Consider the following 3,212-nt stretch of genomic DNA (forward strand, 5'->3'; position numbering starts at 1 on the left):
GAGACATTACTTTGCTAACAAAGGTCCGTTTAGTCAAAGCTATGGTTTTACCAGTAGTCATATATAGATGTGAGAGTTGGACTATAAAGAAAGCTGAGCGCCGAAGAATTGATGCTTTTGAACTGTGGTGTTGGAGAAGACTCGTGAGAGTCCCTTGGACTGAAGGAGATCCAACCAGTTGATCTTAAAGGAAATCAGTCCTGAATATTCATTGGAAGGACTGATGCTGAAGCTGAAACTCCAGTGCTTTGGGCACCTGATTGGAAGAACTGACTTATTTGAAAAGACCCTGATGCTGGGAAAAATTGAAGGTGGGAGGAGAAGGGAGAACAGAGGATGAGATGGCTGGATGGCATCACTAACTCAATGGACAGGAGTTTGAGTAAACTCTGGGAGTTGGTGATGGACAGGGAGGCCTGGCATGCTGCAGTCCTTGGGGTCACAAAGAGTTGAACACGACAGAGCCACGAATCACAGCACATTGGAGGACGCAGTGGGTGGGAGCGACGGAACGGTTCTCCTGACACCCACACATTGGGTGTGGATGTGGAGGAAGGTGGTCTGGTTAGGGGATGGGCCGGTGGAGCAGGTATGGGAGTGCAGGCCGGTCCAGCGAAGCCAAGGTGTGGCCCTGCCCTCTCCTCTTTCCTGGCTGCCCCCAGGCTCTGTCAAGTACCTGGAGTGCTCAGCCCTGACCCAGCGGGGCCTGAAGACAGTGTTCGATGAGGCCATTCGGGCTGTGCTCTGCCCGCCCCCTGTGAAAAAGCCAGGGAAGAAGTGCACGGTCTTCTAGAGCCCCCACTTCCGGAAGAGCAGCCCCCTCCTGCCTGTATCTGTTGTGTTGAGATGTGTCCTTGAGTCCGCTGTGGGGGAGTGGTGGGGGTGGGGAAAGGGAAGGAGCTTGGGGACGAGGCTGCTGCTCCAGGGGCGCTGCGGGGGCCATGGGGTCCTGTCTGCTCTGCCTCATCTTCGTGGGGACGCAGCTCCAGCCTCCCCTGGCCCCCACTGGAGGCCAGAAGGGAGCAGGGTCTCCCTCAGGCTGTAGGGGCGGGTCCGGGGCAGCCCCAGGATGGGCTTCCCAGATGGGAGACTTTGGGGGGGGTGGGTTCTGTCCTTGTGCCCCATGATGGGGCAGCCCCTTCTTATTTTATACAATAAACCTTCATCATCTCCTGTTCTCGACTCACTACCTGCCCTGCCCGGGTCTCTCCCTGCCTACTCCTCCACCCTGGGGGTCCTAGGCCCCCAACCCCTGCCAACCAAGGGTACAGAGCAGGTACGCTTGACACTCCCCGCCCCCCAGCCCAAGGCCAGTTGAGCCCTCTCAGTCTCCATAGGAGGGACCCAGATCAAAGTGGGAGTGAGTGTGCTTGGCCCCTTCTGGATAAAGCAAGCCCCTCCTGTGCTGACCTCAGGCCTCTGGGAGGGCACAGCACCCCTCAGCAGCTCCCAGGGGTGGCGCAGTACAGTCTGCAGTCAGGCCCTAGGGGGCCCTGTGGAGCCCAGGCCAAGGCCAGGGGTCACTCAACTGAGTGTTCACGAAGACACACCATCCAGAGGGAGGGCGTTGTGCAGCTGTGGAGGTGTGGAGAGGACAGGAGGGGTGGCAGACGGGTCAACAGTTTGGGTTTGCTGGGCAGACACGGTGGGAGGTGAGGGGCGGCCCGGCCTGTCACTAGGACTTCACCCCTGGGGCCTGCAAGGCACCACTCTGGGCAGATCCGTGACATGAAGCTAAGTGACACTCAGCTCCCCTGCAGTGGTGTGCAGAGGGTGGACAGCTGGATTTCAGGAATTCTGCTAGCGAGTTATTAAGTAACCACTGTTAAGAATTACATAAACTTGAAATCAGTTGTATTTTAAAATGAAATTAACAAATACTCAAAACCCATCACTTCCTAAACATTTTTGTACAGGTACTATTATCTGTGCTTTTGGGTGTAAGCCTTTTGTGTCTGTGTGGTGAGGACAGCATGGAAAAGTGGAGGACAGACATCTCTGTGCCAGCTCCACCTCAAGGACATCAAACAGGAGGGAATATGTCACCATGGAAGTTGGCAAATTCTACAGCTGGATCTTGCGATGGACTGTGCCCAGTACATGGTGAAGGACTCACAATGCTGAGGGAATATTCTCTCAGTAACTGAAAACCACCACCTGATTCGGCAAAGAAGTCATTCAACCATGAACAAAGCAGTGAAGCTCCAGCACGCAGCCTGCTCAGGGCTCACTTTTGTTTTCTGCGCTGACTTAAGGAATACCAATGAACATTCACGTTAAAAACACCACCGCTTCCACCCTAGAGGCCTCCGGACAGGGCCAAAAGCCATCCTTAGTCAAATTCACTACCCTCCTTAGAAGCTGGCCTTCTGGAAGGTCCTACATGTCTGCCAGGGACTTAGCCAGGCCCGAAAATCTCTGGCAGGAGAGCCAGGCTGCCACTGGCCCAGGATGAGAGCTGAAAAGGTGTCTCTACCTGGGACTCGTCCCCATGCCCAGCTCTGAGCTTTGCATCTTCCGGCCACATGACTGCAGCCTAAGTGTGAATGTGCAGGCTGGACAGAACAATCATGTTTCCTGAAGAGATGGGGAAGGGGGATGGGGGTAAAGGTGGGTTCAGCATGGAACAGGGGTGTGTGGGGATGGAGGGGGCGCTTAGGTAGCCAGGAAGCCCCCATCCACTGGCACAGTGGAGCCTGTGGTCATGCTGCTGCGGTCACTGAGCAGGAAGAGGATGGTGTCCACCACGTTCTCCACCTCTGCGGGCAAGGTGCGGTTCAGGACGTGCACGAAAGGAGCTGCCCTTCGTCCCTTCCTCCCACCCCTCACCTGAGCAGGCCACTGGCGTGACTCCCAGCCGGGCTCCCGGCCAACTCACCGGCAAACCTGCCAAGGGGGATGCGGTCCAGCATGGCCTTGGCCTTCTGAGGGTCACTCCAGGCGGCCTGGCCCATGGGTGTCATCACCACCGTGGGGTTGACTGCATTCACACGGATCTGCACTGGCACAGGCAGGGGGTCAACTCGGTGGGCTGAGGCTCCCTGAGCACAGGGACTGGGCGATGGGAGGCGTCCCACTGGGGCTCACCTTGTGTGGCCCGAGCTCCACAGCCATCACTTTGGTCAGTGTGTCCAAGGCACCCTTAGTGGAGCCTGTGAGGAGGGACGGCACGTGTGGAGCCTGAGCTGCCTGCTCAGATGGGGGGTTGCGGG

General features: G+C 56.9%; 2 protein-coding genes across 3 annotated transcripts in view; one reads left to right on the top strand and one right to left on the bottom strand.

The window, feature by feature from the left end:
* The window catches only part of RAC3 (ras-related C3 botulinum toxin substrate 3 (rho family, small GTP binding protein Rac3)), a 3,927-nt gene extending 2,741 nt beyond the window's left edge, over nt 1-1,186 (top strand). Inside the window, exon 6 of the mRNA XM_010856541.1 lies at nt 663-1,186. Within this exon, the coding sequence (XP_010854843.1) occupies nt 663-793 (131 nt within the window). The 3' untranslated portion in view covers nt 794-1,186. The remainder of the gene's footprint in view (nt 1-662) is intronic.
* Nucleotides 1,187-1,825: 639 nt separating this feature from the next.
* DCXR (dicarbonyl/L-xylulose reductase) overlaps nt 1,826-3,212 on the bottom strand; it is an 8,081-nt gene continuing 6,694 nt past the window's right edge. The window contains exons 6-8 of one of the 2 annotated variants that reach the window (XM_010856342.1): nt 3,088-3,152; nt 2,879-2,996; nt 1,826-2,759 (exon numbers count right to left, since the gene is read on the bottom strand). In XM_010856342.1, the coding sequence (XP_010854644.1) occupies nt 2,656-2,759; nt 2,879-2,996; nt 3,088-3,152 (287 nt within the window). In that variant the 3' untranslated portion in view covers nt 1,826-2,655. The remainder of the gene's footprint in view (nt 2,760-2,878; nt 2,997-3,087; nt 3,153-3,212) is intronic. The other variant, XM_010856343.1, reaches the window with a different exon arrangement.

This window comes from Bison bison, unplaced genomic scaffold, assembly GCF_000754665.1.
Source record: "Bison bison bison isolate TAMUID 2011002044 unplaced genomic scaffold, Bison_UMD1.0 scf7180017864371, whole genome shotgun sequence".
In the NCBI taxonomy this organism is placed as follows: Eukaryota; Metazoa; Chordata; class Mammalia; order Artiodactyla; family Bovidae; genus Bison; species Bison bison.